This window comes from Perognathus longimembris, chromosome 21 (genome assembly GCF_023159225.1).
Source record: "Perognathus longimembris pacificus isolate PPM17 chromosome 21, ASM2315922v1, whole genome shotgun sequence".
NCBI lineage: Eukaryota > Metazoa > Chordata > Mammalia > Rodentia > Heteromyidae > Perognathus > Perognathus longimembris.
In genome coordinates this window covers 8562121-8580459 of record NC_063181.1, presented here as the reverse complement: position 1 = coordinate 8580459, position 18339 = coordinate 8562121, and the positions used below count along the sequence as shown (strand labels likewise).

Genomic DNA, 18339 nt, shown 5'->3' with positions numbered 1-18339 from the left:
GGTGACTCAGATCGGCAACAGAGGAGCCCTGTGGGGGCGGGGACACGCGAGCGGAGCGCTTGGGTGGGAAATCCAGTGGCATCTGGGTCTGAGGCATGAAGCCTGCAGTAGTGGGTAGACGTCGACCAGGAGTCTAGGGACCACCAAAGACCCCTTCTAAGCTGTGGCTCTGGACTCTGAGCCCAGTCACCCACAGTAGGAGTTGGGTTCATACTAGGAGCCAGCTTCTGATGGCCCAGAAGTGCCGCTGTCACCTCAGTGCCTGTGACCCCATACCTCCCTTCTCTGCTGGTACCAGGGTTTGAGCTCAGAGCCTCCTGCTCAACCAGTGTGCTTGCTAGTGCTCTACCACTTGAGCCATACCTCCAGCCTGGCTTTTTGCTGGCTATTTTGGAGAATGGATCTCACAGACTCTCTGCCTGGGATGACTTTGAGCCTCCATTCTCCAGATGTGGGCCTCCCGAGTAGCTAGGATGATCAGTATGAGCCCCAGCCCGAAGTTCCTGTGTTGCAAGCCTAACCTCCTGGTGATGGTATTAGGATGGGGGGCTTTGGAGGAGTGCTAGCGTCGTAGGTGTGGAGCCCTCGTGATTTTACATAGTGCCCTCATGAAAGAAGCCCAGGGAGGGGGCTGGGGATATGGCCTAGTGGCAAGAGTGCTTGCCTCATATACATGAGGCCCTGGGTTCGATTCCCCAGCACCACATACACAGAAAACGGCCAGAAGTGGCGCTGTGGCTCAAGTGGCAGAGTGCTAGCCTTGAGCAAGAAGAAGCCAGGGACAGTGCTCAGGCCCTGAGTCCAAGGCCCAGGACTGGCAAAAAAAAAAAAAAAAAAAAGAAGCACAGGGAGCTTGTTCATCCCTTCCACCCTTTGGGGACACAGGGAGAAAGGGGCTACCTATACATACACGTGGGCCCTACCCAGACACCTCATTAGCCAATACCTTTACCTCGAACTTCTTCATCTCCAGACCTATCAGAGAAAAATTCTGTTTTTCGCAAGTCATCCGGCCTGCGGTATTTTGTTATAGCAGCCTGAACGGAGTGACACACACGAGACCTTCAGGCCATGTGGTTTATTAGTACATATTGCAAGCACAGCATAGGCGGGCGTGCCCCCACCTGGGGAGGACGCCAGGGGAGGACAGCAGCTACCCAACAGCAGTGCTGTCAGTACAGGGAGAAGGGCTTCCTCTCCTCCACATTCTCCCAGAGCCCCAGACCTCCTGGCCCACCCCAAAGAGACAGCCACTCACTGTAGTTCACCAGAGTGTGGCCTGTTGGTCTGCCAGCCCCTAGCTCCTTCTTCACAGAAGGCCAGCTGCTTGGGCCTTGTCCCTGTCATCTCTGGGAAAGTCACTGTGGGGACTGCTCTCTGCTGACTCTAGTCCTCCTCCATCGCTCCAGCTACTTCACTTGCCTTGGGGGACCACCTCCATGACCCGTACAACAGTAGGAACAAGATACAAATACAGGGAACCGTAGGGACGGCTTTACCAAGCACTCCCCAGGCGGTGGTCAGGAGAGCGGACAGAGCCAAGGTGCTGGCCCAGATGCCAGGAGCAGAGCGCCCACAGTCCAGCTCACATGGGGTCACGGAGCCATCAGCACAGTGGCAGGCGGGGTACCCGCGTCCCGCGGGTGACTCTGTCCCTTAGCTCTATGTCAGGCCCCATCAAGGCATGAGGCAGACCATTCCTGCTGCGGAAGGGGTCTCAGGGGTGTCCTGCCCCCCTCCTCGACCCCTGCGACTGCTGTTCCAGGCCCCAGAGGCTGCTGCTCCAGCTCCCACACAATCTGAGCAAGGAAGGTTTGCTGGGGAATGCATTATCTCCAGAGAGATGAGCAGGAAAATCCCAAGAGCTCAGAGGCTCCCAAAGCCAAAAGGACGAAAGAGGGCCTCTTTCTAGAGGGTGAATGGAGGAAAGGAGGGTGGGGGGAGGGACAGCCCTCCCTTGCAGGGAGCAGGCTCTTGGGGTAAGGAGCAGCCAGGATGTGAGAGCAGAGCGGTGCGGGCGACTATTTATAGAGGGAGGGTCCTGGGCTGGAGTGGGAAACCCCCAGGCCCAACTCAGCAGGGAGGGGGCTTCCTGGGGTGGCCCTGAGTAGGGTAGGTGGGGCTAAGGAAGAGATGCCCCACAGCGCTCTGTCTCCATGGAAACAGCCAGGCTACATGTGGGCTTGGGCCCAGAGAGGCTTCTCGGGAGAGCCCAGGAGGTGGGAAGGATTCTGGAAGGCAGAGGCCTGGATGAGTCATGAAAGGGAGAGGGAAAGCGGAGGAAGGGAGAATTCTCTGGAAATGCAGCCCACCTGCCGACCAACTGAGGCTGGGAAGCCCTCGCAAGTCCACTGGGCCTGGATTGGGCCACGCTAACAAAGAGGACGGCCATCTGTTGCCTCTATTGCCAAAGGGAGAGGGGTGGACAGACGGAGTCAAGGGAGCAGGGGGCAGGGGAGAGAAAGCCAGCTCCCTGAACCTAAGCCACCCATCTCTACCCTCTCCTCATCTCTCCCTAGCTCCCCAGCTCCCCGGGAGTCCCTAGCGGCCCACGCTGATATTACAGGTCTTGCAGCTGGGGTCTTTCTTGGCATCGGCAGTGGACAGGCTCATGAGCTGGTGCCCACTGATCTCCCCCAGGGTGCCCAGGGACAGGTCGACCGGCTCGGTGTAGATGATCTCCAGGATGAGGTCCTGGGCATGGCGGAAGACTAGCTCCCCGTCTTCCACGCTGCAGGTCAGGAACTTGTTGCAGGCAATGTCCAGGAGGGGCAGGCGGTCACGGCAGAAGCGGTCCCCTAAGGAACCCTTGGGTGCCAGAACCAGGATGGCATAGTGGTAGGCGGTGTACATACAGTAGAAGTCCGCAAAGTAGAGGTTGGTGCTGGGATTGAAGAGGCGCTGGGCAGGGATCTGGAAGCGCCAGCGGCCGTAGGGGGAGTCCTGGGGGGGCTGGCCCGTGTTGAACTCGGTGTTGCAGCTGAAGAATACACCGTGGAGCATGCCGCTGGTGGGGGAGCCGTGACTGCCACTGTTGTCCTTCAGGTAGGGCTGAAGCATGTTCCCACAGTGGGTCCTGCTTGCCAGGAAGAAATGCCAAAGGAAGGGGGACATGCCACACGAGTTAGCTCGGCTGGGGCTTGGCTGCTGCGTGGTTGAGAAGAGTGATCCGGTTGGGTTCCCAGTGCCCCCCCCCGCCACCCCACCGCCTCCACGAGTTACAAATAGGCGTGGAAGCCTCTCAGGCTGTGGCCCTGACAGACGCCGAGGAGCTTATGAAGATAGCCTGTGCTTTCGTCTTCCCATCCTGGCCCCTCGTACGGAGCTGGCACTCATGGGTGTTCAGTCAGGGAGCACAAACCAGACCATTGCCTGTCTTCTTTAATAAAAATACTAAAGAGGGGTAAGAGTGCTTGCCTTGTATACATGAAGCCCTGGGTTCGATTCCCCAGCACCACATATATAGAAAACAGCCAGAAGTGGTGCTGTGGCTCAAGTGGCAGAGTGCTAGCCTTGAGCAAAAAAGAAGCCAGGGACAGTGCTCAGGCCCTGAGTCCAAGGCCCAGGACTGGCAAAAAAAAAAAAAAGTTATATAAAAATACTAAAGAGGGCTGGGAAGGTGGCTTAGTGGTACAATGCTTGCCTAGCATGCATGAAGCCCTGGATTCGATTCCTCAGCACCACATAAAGAGAAGTGGCGCTGTGGCTCAAAAGGTAGAATGCTAGCCTTGAGCAAAAAGAGGCCGGGGACAGTGCTCGGGCCCTGAGTTCAAGCCCCAGGACTGGCAAAAAAGAAAAGAACAGGAAAAAAAAAACCCACAAAACTAAACACTCTCGAGGTCCTTATTGCCCTGGGATGGGGGAGGGGAGGCAAATTCCCACTCCAGCTGCCTGTAGTGATGGTACTAAAGGCAGCGTGCCCTAGCTGGGCTTAGAAGGACATAGATTTGAAGCAATGTTGGCCGCCATGGGGGTAAGCGGACCAATCCTAGATTCAGCCTCACTGTAGCTTGAGCCTGGCTGCCTGAGTGAGGAGAAACTTGGGGTGTGGGAAAGGATGCTTAGTTTTCAAACACGTTGGGACTGAAGAAGCCTTCCCCCTTCCCCTTGCCCCCCAAAGGAAATCATTCACAGGTAACTAAGACTGAGGCTGCTCTGGTGGGGCCATTGAGGCATGACCCACCAAGCCCTTCCAACAGCAGTCCCCTAAATGATTCCCCATGATGCTGCCTTCGGGCTCCTCAGTCCCCAACCTGGAGAACAGGGTTCTCTGACCCCTGCAGCTCATATATATACATACATATATACATATATATATCCTTCTCCTTACTACTACTGAAATGAAAAGACAGCTGGCCCCAGTAAGGGATCAAGCAAAGACCTCATGCACCTGGGCTTGTCAGCGCAGTGCTTGGCCAGGTGACCTTGTTCCAGAGCCCCCATCTTCCCTGAGCCCAATCTCCGAGTCGCAGTTCCTTCTGACAGCCAGGGCGGGAGGAGGGAGGGCGGAGGGAGACAGGAGAAGCTGGCAGCCTGGCAGGCTGCGTTGCCATACCTGGCGTGCTGGAAGTACTCCTTGTGATGGTTGCGGTAGAAGACGGAGAAGCGCAGCATTCGTCCAGCGATCTGCTCAGCCTTCTCCTGCAGCTGGGCCAGGTGCTCCTTAGCATAATCTGCAAGAGTCCAGGCAAGATGAGGTGAGCCAAGACGGACTGCAGGGTCACCCCCGCTCCCCCCCTTCACCTCCCCTCACTGTGCCTTGCTGGCCAACCTCTGTCCTCGGGGGCAGTCAAAGAGGGGGACAAGAGCGAGCACAGCTTGGACTCAGATGGGCACAAGCCAGCTGGCACTGGCTGGCAACATGGAGAGTTGCATGCTGCCTGCCCGCATCACCTCTGTGTCCTCATTGCTAGAGATTCAGAGCTCCCCGAGTCCGGAAAGGGTAGGGGGCTGCCCTTTATTATCATCCCCGGCCCATTGTCCTGTGGGAAGAGGCTAAGTAGGCAAAAGGCTTTGAACGGGGGGAGGGGGAGTGAGCACGGCCCTGGGGGGAGGGTATCTCAAATGCAGCGGGTCCCCCTCCCCCACTGCGTGGAAACCAGTTATGAGTACAGAGAGAGTCTGGTGGAGAACAGGGTCTGGGCCCACAGAGCAGGTGAATGTTTAAGTAGATCCAGGCCTGGGGTGTTGGGTGCTTTGCTTGGGCCTTTGCGGACACACAGGGAAGAGTTGCCACCAAGATGGGAAAATTGGCCCCCCGCTGCTAGACTGGACCGCCTCTTGGTAAAAATCAGGCAAGGGTGCCCTTTGCTCATTGTGGATGCATCCCCGATTGGGCACTTGGTTTGGCAAGAGAAGCACAGACTGGACTGCGGCCATCTCCAACTCCCCAGTTAGACTTAAACGCCCACTGCCTACGCAGTTCCGAGGGCAAAACAAGAAGCCGCTCTTCCAAGGGCCAGGAGTACCGCCCAAAAGTCAGGTTCATGGCAGCTCAAGGAGACTTGGGCGTAGAGCTTGGCAGAAGATGGACCCAGCAGCCTCAGAAGCCCGAGGGCAGAGAATGTTCCCCGTCCCTTGGTTGGGACAGAGAGCAATCTGGAGCAGTTCTCACATGGATGCCAAAGGGGAGGAAAATTACAGGGCCGATCTTAGGTCATCTGTGAGCAAGCACACACAGAGCTGGTGTTTGGTCATGCTGAAGTCTGTAAGCTAGGCTCCGCAGAGAGAGCTCACAAGGCTGTCCAGTGGGGCCATTTTGCTAGGCTAAGGAGAGATTCAGGACTAGCAAGACACAGCCGTCCCACAAAGAGACCACTGAAGGGGTGGGGGTGGGGGGCACAGAAATGGAAGGACAACGTGTGAACACAAGGGGCAGTGGGTCTCACTAGACACTGTTGAAAATGAGCTATATGACTTGCGGGTGGTGTCAGGAGGGAAAAACTGGGAGAGAGTTGCGAGCAGGAGTGACACTGTCCAAAAACAAAAGTACTCCTTACTTACTTAGGTAACTATAACCTCTTCATACATCACTTTTTTTTTTTTTTTTTTGCCAGTCCTGGGGCTTGGACTCTGGGCCCGAGCACTGTCCCTGGCTTCTTTTTCCTCAAGGCTAGCATTCTACCTCTTGGACCACAGCGCCACTTCTGGCCTTTTCTGTGTATGTGGTGCTGAGGAATTGAACCCAAGGCCTCATGCATCTAGGCAAGCTCTCTACTGCTAAGCCACATTCCCAGCCCATACATCACCTTTATAATAACAATAAAAAAAATTTAAAGAGACTGACAGACCACTGATAAAAGAAAACGTGGTGTCTGTATACTGTGGAATGCTATTCAGCCCTAAGGGGAAAGAAATTCTGACTCAGGTTACGTTACTCGTGCACCTTGCGATATTATGCGAAGAGAAATAAACCAGTCGCAAAAAGGACAAATGCTGGATAATTCCACTTTGGTGAGGCACCTCCAGTAGTCTAAATCCTAGACAGAAAGTAGGATGTGGTTGCCTGGGCTTGGGGGAGGGGCAAAGGGGAGCGGTTGTTTAATGAGCATAGAGTTTCGGTTTTGCAAGATGGAAAAGTCATGGAAATTAGTTGCATAACAATGTAAATACATTTAACTCTACTGCACCGTTTGCCTAGAAATAGTTAAGAGCTGCAGGGTGCTGGAGGCTCACACCTGTAATCCTGGCTACTCAGGAGGGTGAGATCCAGGATCTTGGTTTGGAGCTACTTCCCCTATCCCCCACCCCAGCAAGAAAGTCCCTGTTAGTCTCATCTCCAACTAACCACAAAGAAAAGCAGGAAGCTTAAGGTCTGGTTTCAATGGTCAAGCACCAGCTTTGTGCATAAAAGCTAAGGAATAGCCATCCCCTAGACAAAAAGAGGGGGGAAGTAGTTCAGATTGGTTTGTTATTTTGTGTTGTACTTGAACTCAGGGCCTGGGCACAATCCCTCAGTTTTTGCTGTTGTTTTCCTCAAAGCTATCACTCTACCACTTGAGCCACAACTCCACTTTTGGCTTTATAGTGGTTAATTAGAGCTAAGAGTCTCACAAACTTCCCTGCCTGGGCTGGCTTTGAACCCTAATCCTCATACCTTAGCCTCCAGAGTAGCTAAGATTATAGGCATGAACTACTAGCGCCTGGCTGGGGATAGATTTTCATGTTACGTATGTCTTGCCACAATGGTTAAAAAATATGCTTGACTCAAGCCAGAGAATTAAGTTCATCCCTTTTTGGAGATGGCAATACCAACGTATAGAATCGGATCTATCTTTTGTTAGAAAAAGAGCAGGCTTTCTGAGGGTGGAGAGGGTCTTGGCCAGGTGTGTCTGCCTCCCTCTGGCTTCAACATTACGCTTAGGTGTTCTGCAGCGTTTGCTGGGTTAAGATAGAGCCCTTCTTGGTCTAACGAAGCCAGGTGTGCCAAGGAGGCAGAGCAGCGATGCACTAGAAGCGCCTCACCCCCCGTGCAGAACTCCACTGTCTCGCTCCAGCCAGACACCAGGTACTCGCCGTCGCTCTGCTTCACGGCCGTCTGCACAGCCACGCTGTATTCGGTGCGGGGGCTCAGGAACCAGTGGCCCCTCACTGTCATGGGGAGGGGCACCGCCTTGGCCACAAGCTTGGTGGGGACATCCTGGGAAAGGGGGTACAGACAGAGAGAGCCAAGAGTCAATCCAGGGGTCACACCCAATCAGTGTTCTCCCAGAATCCTCATCCCTCCCATGGTCCCCTCTTCTTTCCAAGGAGGGAGAGTCTCGGGGACCCAATAGTTCTGTGTCTTGGCCACCATATGCCTATGGAAGCAAGAAGTGGGTTGGGACAGCCGCACCACTGACTCTCTCCAGCCTCGACACCCGCTAACGTCCTCCTCGGGGCCCTAGTCTCTTGGGAACACAGAAGGAAAGCCAACACTTGAGAAGAGGCCATCGAAGTTGAAAGTGGCAAGACCTTCGCTTTTTTTTTTTTTTTTTTTTTGAGGGAAACTTCGGGAGCTCTGCACACTGCAGTGCCATCTCCATGGCAACAGCAAATGCTGAGAAGCCAGGGAGGAAAGAAAAATATGCCTTATTCTTTGGGGGGGGGGAAGAACTCAGGGGGTGGTGCTGAACATTCACATCACCGTGGCAACTGGCCTGCCAAAAGACACCCAGATCAAGAGCACCAGCTCCAGAGCGATGGAGGGGCGAGGGCGCGTGACTCACACCGAGCCTGGTGACCCCGGAGCCAGCTTCTTCCTAGCTCACTACCAGCTGGAGAAGGTTCCAGCCTCCCTCCCATCTGCACCCAGCTTGTAAGCCAGGGCAAGGACACACCAGTGAAGATCCTCTCACATGCCTTTCCTCCACCAGTGGGCAGGTAAGGGGCAGATAGAGCGACAAGAACATCGAGTATCCAGCTCAGAAGGTCTCCTCCCCCCTGTCCGAGGACCATGTTGTTCATCTGGTCCACAAGGCAGCTAAGTCCTGCGCCTGTCAGAACTTGCCACATCACCCCCAGGTGTGATACCGGCTTTCCCGTCTCACCCACCAGGCATTCTGCCACTGTCTGAAGTCCCAGTCCTAGTGCTTATAAAAGCATGCATGCTGTGCTAGGCATCGTGCCAAACACCACACACACACACACACACACACACACACACACACACACACACACACACCCCTCATGAAATCCTCCCAACAACTCTGCAAGGCTAGGTGTGCTTATTCCCTTTTCACCAGAAAGAAGCTCAGGCTCAGAGAAGTCAAGTCATTTTCCAAAGAGAACCCAATGAGAAGACCAGGCCCCCCACCTGGGGCTCCAACTTCTCCCAAGTGGTTCATCATCCTGCCTCCTTCTAGAACTGCAGCTGGGGACGGGCTCCAGGCGCTCTCTCCTTACCCGGTGCTTGAACTTGTTGGAATTCTTGTTCTCCTTCTTGTTGAGGTCGATGAAGTAATGCGTGACCCTCTCCAGGTCACTGTCCTCCATGGCCCAGGAGATGCGGAAGGAATCGCAAGTGATGTTGTTGATCTCAATGCTGTGGGGGGTGGACAGCAGCTCCATGCTCCCCTCTGGCTTGGCTCCTGTGGGGACTGAGAGTCAGAGAAAGGGATCAGTACCTCCCTCCCGCCACAGAACTTTCCGGAAGGTGCGGCTACCGACATGCCTTATGAGCTAGAACCTGCGGCAGAACCTACCAAACGCACCTGCCTCATAAATGGGATAGGAAAGTCGGCAGGTAGCCTGGAGGGGAAGGGCCTGAGGCAGGGCCTGGGGTCCTTCCTAGGGGGCTCTGCACTCTCCTTGGAGGGTCTCCGTAGCAGATGGCACCTGACAGGTGGCAAAGGCAGTGGGTATGCTGCGAACGTTGGGCAAGGACAGATTTGCAGCAGATGGGGCCGAGGAGGGAGGGGCCCTCAGCCAGCAGGCATGAAAAGAGAAAGGTGGGGGTGGAGGGGATGGGTGGGAGGTGGAGGCATGGCAGGAAGCACCTGCTGAGGCGCACGGGTTGAGGGAGGTGGCAGGCAGTATCAGCTCCACGGCCACAGGTGCCGGGACCCTGGCGCTCAGGTCTCTCTTCTCCCCTGGGTGATCCCGCGAGATCTGGGAGGACAAGCGCCCTGTTAGGTGCCTGTGAGTACATTCGTGCTGGGAGGGGGTGGCATTGGCCCACAGCCGCCTTCAAGCTCTGTGTATCCCTAACTTTTTGGACAACCACTCTTTTTCTTTTTTGTGTTGTTGGTCCTCACTCGGCGCTTATGTAACGAGTCTCTATACCGATGGCATATACGAGTCATCCCACTGGTGCTATTTCCCAAGAGCCTCACTCTAGGTTGCCACCGTCATTCCCCCCATTTTACAGATAGGTAGCTGAGACTGGGGATGCCAACACGTTCAAGGCCGCACAAGCAGCAAATGGCTAATGCTCCGGAGGCCAAGATCTTACCCAGGGAGTTAGGGTTGCGGCATGGGGTTGTGTACATAGATACCTGTGTGTGTGTCATATGGGACATGTATGTTTCTGATGCTCATTTTCCTCCTTGAAGCAACTGCACTTTCCCTCTCCCACTCCCTGGGTGCCGTTCTGGCATGTGGGGCCCTTCAGGTGTGAAAGGACTATGTTCTACCCCCTTCCTCACCTGTGCTTGTCTATATAGCCTGGCTAGCCTGAGCTCCACGGAACCAGTAGGGAAGTGGGAGGGGAGGTCATAACTGTGGGGTCCCTTTCGTGGGGGCATTTAGCCTCCATCTCAGGCTTTCCTTCCCCCAGCCCGACACCCAGCATCCTTCATGCCACCTCCTCTCCTCTCTTTTCTTTACCTCTCTTCTCCTTTCCCAGGAGCTAAGGGTGAGAGCAACCTGTGCCTGAAAAAAGCAGGTACTTTTATTTATAGCTTCTCGAAGATCCAGCCCACACTTCCCTGTCAATTAAGCCTGCTCTAACACTGAGCACTTCTAAATTAACCTGTGGGGTGACTGGGGGGGGGTGGGTACCAGGGAAAGCGATGTGTGGGGACCCTCACCTGCCCCAGGTGACCTCCGGGTCCTGTTTCATCTTAGCCTCCCATCCTAAAGTACCAATGCTCCACGCACAGAGAATCTTGTGGTAAATAAGAGCAGGGGCACTACAGGTCCACCCCCAAAATAAAACAGATAGGATAAGGTGCCTGGAAATAACCTTATAGTAACAAACCTATTTGTAATCTGGGGAACAGGTGTTGAAACAGCAGGGAGTTACCATCACCCTGGACACTGGACCCATTCCGAGGGGAACATACGTGTGTGCCTCACACACACACACACACACACACACGTACCTGTACACACAGACACACTCCCACCTGAGGAGACCTGAGCAGCCCCCACCCACTTGAGATGCAGTCTACATCTGCCCTGTGGGCGGGCGCCTGTCTCTGCCTCCATATCTCCTTTCCTGAGAGTCTTCCTAGAGGTCCAGCAGCTGGGGGGAGGGGGGCGTAGGGGACTCTAGGCTCAGGATGGCTGTTTATCCCTTCCTCTCTCAGTTCTTGGAGAGCTGAGATGACTGCCCACCTTTGCTTAGGAGAATGACCGTGAGAGAGAGCCAGCCAGAGCGGAGCGGGGTGGCCATGGGCCTCGCCTCTCTACGCCCAGATGCCTGGGAAGGGCAGGCTATGAGGGACAGGTTGGGGCAACACCCTAGGAACACCCACACTCCCGTGTGAATCCACCTGGGGCAAGCCTGCTCGCACCCCCACACCGGCAGGGACACTCACATGCACATACGAGGGGGTGCCCACCCCTGTGCACGCCCCCTCAGATATCCTCACTCCCAGACACCCACACACGAGGAGGGGGGCACCTTCTGCCACCTCACACAGTCTAAGAATGTCCCCCAGTTTTCCCTCTGCAAGCTGTTGCCTCCATGCCAGACCCACACATGTTCGCGTCCATGGGCTCACGCCCACCCACACGCATGTGCCCCTCCTCCCAAGCCATATTTGGAGAAGAAGAGAAAGCCGCAGGCACCAACACGTATGTGTGGCGCCCCCCCCCGCCTCCAGGAGGCATGCAAGGCACCGCACAGGCCTGCCTGCGCACGCATGTACACCCGTGCACACGCCAGCCTTCCTCGGGGCTCTCTGCTATTCTCTCGAGTCTTCTCCACGCTCACAGACTCAGACTTTGAAAACATGTTTGTCTCTGGCCAAACTCTGGCAGCCTGATCTTCTTCCCATGCCAACAGGTTTGTGTACCTAAGCGGGTCTGCCCCCAACTCGAGTGTCTGCCCACACTTCCCACCCACCCACACCGTCTTGCCCTGGAGTCGTCCCACCCCACGTAGAAACCATCTGGTTGCTACCCTCCCTCCACATCCACTCCCACCCACATGACAGGTGACATGTCCACCCCCTGAAATATACTGCTTCACAGAGTCCCTACCCACGTTTGCCCACGGGCTACTCAGATAAGCAATGCCCCCCTCCACACACACACACACACACACACACACACACACACACGTACCTCACGCGTGCAAGAAAGCTATGTTCCTTGACATGCCACAAGCTGGTCAAATCCCTTAGAGCCCATCGCTGCATGCCAACGGACCTAGCTACGCAAGTAAGTCTCCAGCCTTCTTGCAAGTATGCGCATACGTTGTTCCCATGGGGCCCCCTTCCCCATACCCATTCAGAAAGCCATGAGCGTGCCAGAGAGATTGCTCCCCGCCTTGCTGTCCCTGCTGGCATCGCTGACTGCAGCAGAATGGTCACGGGGTAACTAACTGTGTCACCCCGGAGACCAGATCCAGCTGTTAAGCTCTTTGCCAAGGACCTAGGGGAAAAGGAGCAAGGTCGTCGGGCCTGGCAACCCAAGTGGGTCCCCAGACAGTGACAGGACCCCAGTGTCTCCAGATCGCAGCCTCTCAGGCTAGACAAGCAGGATGATCTAGGAAGAAGGGCGCTTACCTGGCTTTAAGGGGCTCTGCAGAGGGACTCCTGGCAGGAAGGAACGAGAGAGGAGAGAGCTCTCTGTGGATGAGCTCCCCCCGGGCAGGGGACAGCAGCCGGACGCCTGGGTTACAGGCAGTAGCAAGCGCTCCTTCTCCCGACTGCCAAGGAAGCTGTTTCCATGCCTAGCAGGCAGCTCTTATCTGACTGGGCAGCGACCGCTGCCGCCCCCAGTGAGACGAGGTTCCCAGCTGAGCGAACAAGCAAACACAAGAAGAGAGGCAAGAGCAAATTCAAAGCGGCGTGGAGGAGAGAGAGGCAGGGAAGGCGAGAGAGAATGGGAGAGCCAGACAGAATCTGGCTCCACCAATGGGATCCGTGGCTGCTCAGCGTCAGGTGATAATAAGCAAGCCTGGTCCCTCTCGCCTGGGCTGGGGGGGGGCCGGCAAGGGGGAGGGCAGAGGGTCCCTCCGGGAGCTACACATGTCAGCCGCTGCTGCTACCTTTCTCCCATCGTTCCAGGACAAGCTACCCTCAGAAGGGCTTCCAACACACCCCCTACTTGGAAATCTCTGACTTGAATGCAGCCCCTAAACTTTAGGATGCTGGGAGAGGGGTGGAGCTTGTCCCAAGAGCTTGGACCCTTAAGTAAGGATTCTGATTGGGGAAAGGGGAAGGAAGCTATATAGGGGAAGGGTCCAGATGGGCTGTATGAAAGGGGATAGCATGCGGAGGGGGGTCCTGTTATCTGTCTGGGTTATCTCTAGGCAGAGCCTTTCACTGATCCATGGCTCCATTTTCTTACCAACTGTATCAGGAGATACCAGATCAGAAGTGCTGGAGAGTCCATATTATCCAGTCAGAATCTCCTAGCTGCTTAGGTGTCTCATAAGAAATAAGGAGAGAGAAGTTGCACAGCAGCAAGAACGTAGAGGTGGGAAGACCCAGGGAGTTCTGAGTGTTCTCATCTCAGTCCACCCTCTGGGATCCAGGAAGCCAAGCCCTGAGCATGTCATCCAGAGAGTGGATTATCAGCTAGCAGAAGGCTTGTCTACCACCAAGAAACAAGGAGCTGTGAATGCCCCCAGAAGAACATTCAAGGAAATTTGAGTCAAGCAGCAAAACAATGACAAAGAGTTTGTGCAGAGATGAAAAGCCCAGGCTTTACAGTCCAACAGCAAATGAGAACAATTCCTGCTCTATAGTTTGCTAGCTCGCTGACCTTGGACAAGTGACTCAGTCTCTCTTGGAGCTTCAGTTTCTGTCATTAGTCAAGTGGGATAACACAGGTTTACTGTCATTGTGGAATGAGATCGTTATGTAGATCACCTAGCTCTGGTTTGGCACCTAGACATGCCAGTCACTTGAAAGACTTGCTATCTTTCTCCTTATTGCTAGCAGTGTTTACCTGCAAGGAGCACAGTCTTCCAGGGGCAGTTAGATGATGTAATTACAGAACAAGGAACAATCAACCATAGATCAAAAATGGTTTTTTTTTGGCCAGTCCTGGGGCTTGAACTCAGGACCTGAGCACTGTCCCTGGCTTCTTTTTGCTCAAGGCTAGCACTCTGCCACTTGAGCCACAGCGCCCCTTCTGGCCATTTTCTATATATGTGGTGCTGAGGAATTGAACCCAGGGCTTCATGTATACGAGGCGAGCACTTTTACCACTAGGCCATATTCCCAGCCCCCAAAGTAGTTTTTTTTTTTTTTTTTTGGCCAGTCCTGGGCCTTGGACTCAGGGCCTAAGCACTGTCCCTGGCTTCTTCCCGCTCAAGGCTAGCACTCTGCCACTTGAGCCACAGCGCTGCTTCTGGCCGTTTTCTGTATATGTGGTGCTGGGGAATCGAACCTAGGGCCTCGGGTATACCGAGGCAGGCACTCTTGCCACTAGGCTATATCCCCAGCCCCCAAAGTAGTTTTTTTAAAACTTGTACCTGTACTGAACATGTCTAGAATTTCTCTTATCAGTTCCTAAATAATATACTAGAATACCCGTTTACAGAGCAATTCCACTGCAGGAGGTTACTAAAAGAAATCTAGACGTAACTTACATTTTCAGGAGGAAATGAATAGGTTCTATGAAAATCCCATCACATTTTATATAAAGGATTTGGGTATTGGTGGAGAGTCTGGGCCCAATCTCCTGCAGGCATGAAGGGCTAATGCATATAAGTTGCAGGTACTAAGCAGGAACAGAAATCAGTTCCAGCAGAGAGGAGATGGTGGAAGAGAACTGGGTCAAGAAGTAGGTGTGATGTGGGGATGGAAAGGTGTCACACAGGCTCAGGGGTGAGGGTCGCAGAGCATAAGATGTGCACTGAGCATAAAGGGCTCATGGAGAGTATCTTAGGGCTGCAAGCATTGGCAGCGAAGTTCAGGAAAGGTGACAGCGACAGGGAGTGAAGAGTTCACAGAATGCAAAGTCAAGCAGAAGCCAGCCCAGCCTAACTTGGGCGTGAGAACCTGTGCGAGTCTGGTCAGATCCAGAACCACAGAATGTGGTATGGTATGTCACAGAGAAGCAGAATAAGCACTCCTTTGGCCAAACACAAAGTCCCGCCCCTCACACACCTACAGCGAGATGATGTTGCAACTCAGAGGACTCACCTCCTGGTTATGAACAGCACCAAACATTATGACCTACAACCCTATGGTAGGACCAATCTGAGGGACAGCTAAAGGGGACAGGCAGATTCTCTGGGCCATGGTTTTCTCTTTTGTAAAAGGAAGATGAGTCCTAGCCCCACCTCTGCCTCCCACCTGCGCAGGGTGGCATTCAGAGGCTGCATGAGCTCATGTGCTACAGCAGGGAATGGCAGCTGTCTGAATGCTCTTTTGTGCAGCTGCCTACTGGCACAATGGCCGGGCAGGTGAGGGCCCAGCTCTTCTGGGGCTCGTGCTGCTTCTTGCCTCCCAGGACTCCTCTATAGATCAGGAGAGGACACATGTGGTAAGAATGAAACACTGTGTGTCAGTCTAACTACTTGTATAGGAAATCAAACAACCAACCATCAAGATGCACCACTTCTGCATCTTTATATTTTTATTGGTTTATTTTTGCACCTCTCTCTTTACTCAAAGCTGGTGCTCTACCAGTTGAGCCACACACATCTCCGCTTCTGGCTTTTTGCTGGTTACTTGGAGATGAGGGTTTCTTCCCAGGCTGTTCTCAACCCTTGATACTCAGATCTCAGCCCTCTGAGTTTTAAGGATTACAAATGTGAGCTGCTGGCACCCAGCTGCACCTTTATTTTCAGAAGATTTTTCTTGCACATCATACATGTTCCTTGTAGAAAGATGAGAACATTTCATTGTAAAAATTAAGGCAGAATTAAAATTGCTCATTTTCATACCATTCAGAAATAGGCATATATGTATATAATTTTTGAACAAAAAAGCGAGAGGAAGATTACGCTTTTCTAACATATGTTTTTCACTTGCTAATACCTTTTCTGTTCATTGCACAGTCTTTCTATAGTGTCATCTTTATTGATTTTCCATTTTTAAATTTAATTTGTTTCTGGATTTCCAAAGGTTGTAGGTACAAGGGGGTTACAATTTAATGTGTCCATCTAAGTGTCCAATGCTTCTGATCAAAGTTACCTTTCACAACATCCCACACATCTGCTCGCCCTCAGACTCATTTTCTACGTCATTTATCACATACATACATTGAGCACTCTGCATTTGTACCTTGCAGTGTCATTTTTTTGTTACTGTCTTGAAGCCAGGCACTGGTGGCTCACGCCTATAATCCTAGCTACTCAGGAGGCTGAGATCTGAGGACTGCAGTTCAAAGCCCAGACAGGAAAGATCCTGAGACTCTTAACTCCAATTAACCACCTAAAAACTGTAAGTGGAGCTGTGGCTCAAAGCGGTGGAGCACTAGCCTTGAGAAAAAACATCTCAGAGGCAGTGCCCAGTCCCTGAGTTCAAGCATTACAGCCAATTAAAAAAAATGCTGTCTGTGTTTCACTGTCAGGTTATATATCCTTTTGGGGGAAGCCAATCCCCTACTCTTTTATGATTCTTTTTCTTTTTCTCTATTCTAAACAACACTGCAGTGAACATCTTTATAGCAAAGTCTCTTCCCACATTAACAATGCTTATAATAAAATACTCAAGTGTATGAATCATATTTGAATACTACTAGTTTAATGAGCTATTTTTTTTAAAGCCTATGTGACAATTGGAGAAGTTGGAATTCCTAACAGAATATTTGATACTATTTAGGAACTATTAGCTCTGATAACATTATGGCTATTGTTAAGAGTCCTTTCCTTTAGAAAAGGAGACTGTAGTATTTATGGATGAATGACATAATATCTGTGATCCGTTTCAAATAATCTCGGGGGGGGGTGTGAGTGGGTGGCAGAAGAGATAGAACAAGAATGGATAAGTATTATTAAAGCTGTGTACTTTAAGATCCAATAAACTATTCTCTGCTTTTAGCACAGTTAGAAGTTTCCATATTAAACGCTGTACCTAATCTATTAGTACAATAACAAAAGCATTTATTAAGCATGAAGACACAGTGCCAGTCATGTGATTCTTCCAATAGCCTTGAGAAGTACATTCACTAATTCCATTTTTAAAAGGTTGATGGAAAGCAAGCCCAACCCAAAGGCAGTAAAACTAGTTTTCTCATTTCCAATCTGTGTGAATACAAAGGCCAGATTCTTCATGGTAGAAAGATATACAGCAAGTATAGAGTCTGACAATACACAATGAGGCTCTGTAAACAAAATCTCTCATAGTCCACCTAGGTACTGGTGGCTCAAGCTTATAATATTAGCTACTCAGGAGGCTGAGATCTGAAAATCAGGGTTCAAAGCTAGCCTGGGAAGAAGTCTGTGAGATTCTTATCTCCACAGCCAGAAGTTGAGATATGGCTCAAGTGGAAGAGTGTCAGCCTTGAGCAAAAAAGCCAAGCAAGACTACAACGCTCTAAGTTCAAGCCCTAGTACTGGCACAAACACACACAATACATACACATTTTAACAGTCCTAATACTGCTTATGTGCATTACTTACTTATTTGTTTATTTTTGTGGGCCACGGGGCTTGAACTCAGGGCCTAGGTGCTGTCCCTGAGTTCTTTTGCTCAAGGCTAGCGCCCTGCTACTTTGAGCACAGCTCCACTTCTGGTTTTCTGGTGGTTAATCAGAGATAAGAGTCTCAGGTACTTTTCTACCCAGCCTGGCTTTGAACCCTGATCCTCAGATCTTAGCCTCCTGAGTAGCTAGGATTACAGGTGTGAGCCACCAGTGCCCAGTTTGCGTATGTACATTATAGACTCAAAATGTGTATACATCTTTCCTTATGGTTGAACTAAATGTGCAGATCCCATGAGCCAATGATACATACACATCCAGTCCACAGAAGACCTGTTCATTTACCTCATTTACCTGTGCTTACAATGACAGCCAGTGGGAATGACTATTTATATGGACTATATGTGTTGCCAGTGTTTCTTTACTGTTTTATTGCACTTGCTTTTAGACAGCCTACCATATATTGTGCACTTAGTACAAAACATTAATTAAAATTATTCTAAAAACTGGACGCATCTTTACACACCCTACTAAACAATAAAATAAAATTCTTAGCTTGTTTTTTTTTCTTGCCAGTCCTGGGGCTTGAACTCAGGGCTTGGGCACTGTCCTTGAACTTCTTTTGCTCAAGGCTAGCACTCTACCACTTGAGCCACAGTGCTACTTCTTGCTTTTTCTATACATGTGGTACTGAGGAATCAAACCCAGGGCTTCATGTATACTAGGCAAGCACTCTTGCCACTAGGCCATATTCCCAGCCCCAATTCTTAGCTTTTTTTTTTTTTTGGCCAGTCCTGGGCCTTGGACTCAGGGCCTGAGCACTGTCCCTGGCTTCTTCCCGCTCAAGGCTAGCACTCCGCCACTTGA

At 52.1% G+C, this 18339-nt stretch overlaps 1 protein-coding gene across 1 annotated transcript; it reads right to left on the bottom strand.

Moving 5' to 3' along the window:
• Positions 1 to 1063: 1063 nt before the first annotated feature.
• Positions 1064 to 12602, bottom strand: LOC125339328 (phytanoyl-CoA 2-hydroxylase interacting protein). The gene is made up of 5 exons (XM_048330450.1): positions 12435 to 12602; positions 8884 to 9077; positions 7465 to 7639; positions 4556 to 4673; positions 1064 to 3076 (listed from the first exon to the last, which is right to left on the bottom strand). Exons 2-5 carry the CDS (start codon positions 9046 to 9048, stop codon positions 2542 to 2544), a joined length of 993 nt encoding a protein of 330 aa, XP_048186407.1. The 5' UTR covers positions 9049 to 9077; positions 12435 to 12602; the 3' UTR covers positions 1064 to 2541.
• Between the last annotated feature and the right edge of the window lie 5737 nt (positions 12603 to 18339).